Source organism: Crocuta crocuta, unplaced genomic scaffold (genome assembly GCF_008692635.1).
Source record: "Crocuta crocuta isolate KB4526 unplaced genomic scaffold, BGI_CrCroc_1.0 scaffold234, whole genome shotgun sequence".
Lineage (NCBI taxonomy): Eukaryota > Metazoa > Chordata > Mammalia > Carnivora > Hyaenidae > Crocuta > Crocuta crocuta.
In genome coordinates this window covers 2,281,238-2,281,958 of record NW_027529647.1, presented here as the reverse complement: position 1 = coordinate 2,281,958, position 721 = coordinate 2,281,238, and the positions used below count along the sequence as shown (strand labels likewise).

The window sequence follows — 721 nt, the reverse complement described above, 5'->3', positions numbered from 1 at the left end:
ACGGACGGCCCTGCGAGCCGTGCGCCGGCCCGAGATGAGAAGCGCCCCGCCCGGTCCCGCCCGCGCACCCACGACTCCCTCTGGCCACTGTGCAACAGGCTGGGGAGGTGGTCACCCGCCCAAATGCCGCCCTGCGGTGAGCGGCGGACGTGAGCCCTTGGCTTCTCCAGGGGTGTTGCCACGTGGGGGCCTTTGGCTTCCGGGAAGTGACTCCTTTCTTGGCAGGGGGACACTGGGAGGGCCGGAGGGTCTGTCCCTGTCCCCGCCCCCCCCCCCAGCCCCTAGGTGCCCAGCGCTGAGGACGGGGGCATCCTGGTTGGACAAGTGCCAACATTCCCCCGCCCACCTCCAGATGGCCAGAAGGCTGTGGTTCACCTGGGGCGCGGGGGGGGCAGGTCCTGGCCACACGCCCGTGCGCCCCGGCTACTCACTGGTCGAAGCAGTGGGCTGCAGTCAGCACCCAGTCCTCGGCGAGCAGGGAGCCCCCGCACACGTGCTGTCTGTTCTCCCTCAGGCTGACCTGCCATGGCCACCGGCCCGGCTGGGCGTCCTGCCCAGACACGATGCGGCCTGACACGTGTGGGCGTCCGCACACTGCGGGGTGAGGCCGCGGGCTGGTCATCTGTGGTGCCCTCTGGGCGCGCCGGGCCCCGCACACCTGCCCTCACTGTCCCAGCTGGTCCCTTCTCCTCTGCTCCACGAAGCCCGATTCTTTGTGCTG

At 70.7% G+C, this 721-nt stretch overlaps 1 protein-coding gene across 1 annotated transcript in view; it reads right to left on the bottom strand.

The window, feature by feature from the left end:
- The window catches only part of LOC144230432 (serine protease 33-like), a 4,787-nt gene that overhangs the window by 3,570 nt on the left and 496 nt on the right, over window positions 1-721 (bottom strand). The window contains exon 2 of the mRNA XM_077762770.1: window positions 432-594. Within this exon, the coding sequence (XP_077618896.1) occupies window positions 432-594 (163 nt within the window). The remainder of the gene's footprint in view (window positions 1-431; window positions 595-721) is intronic.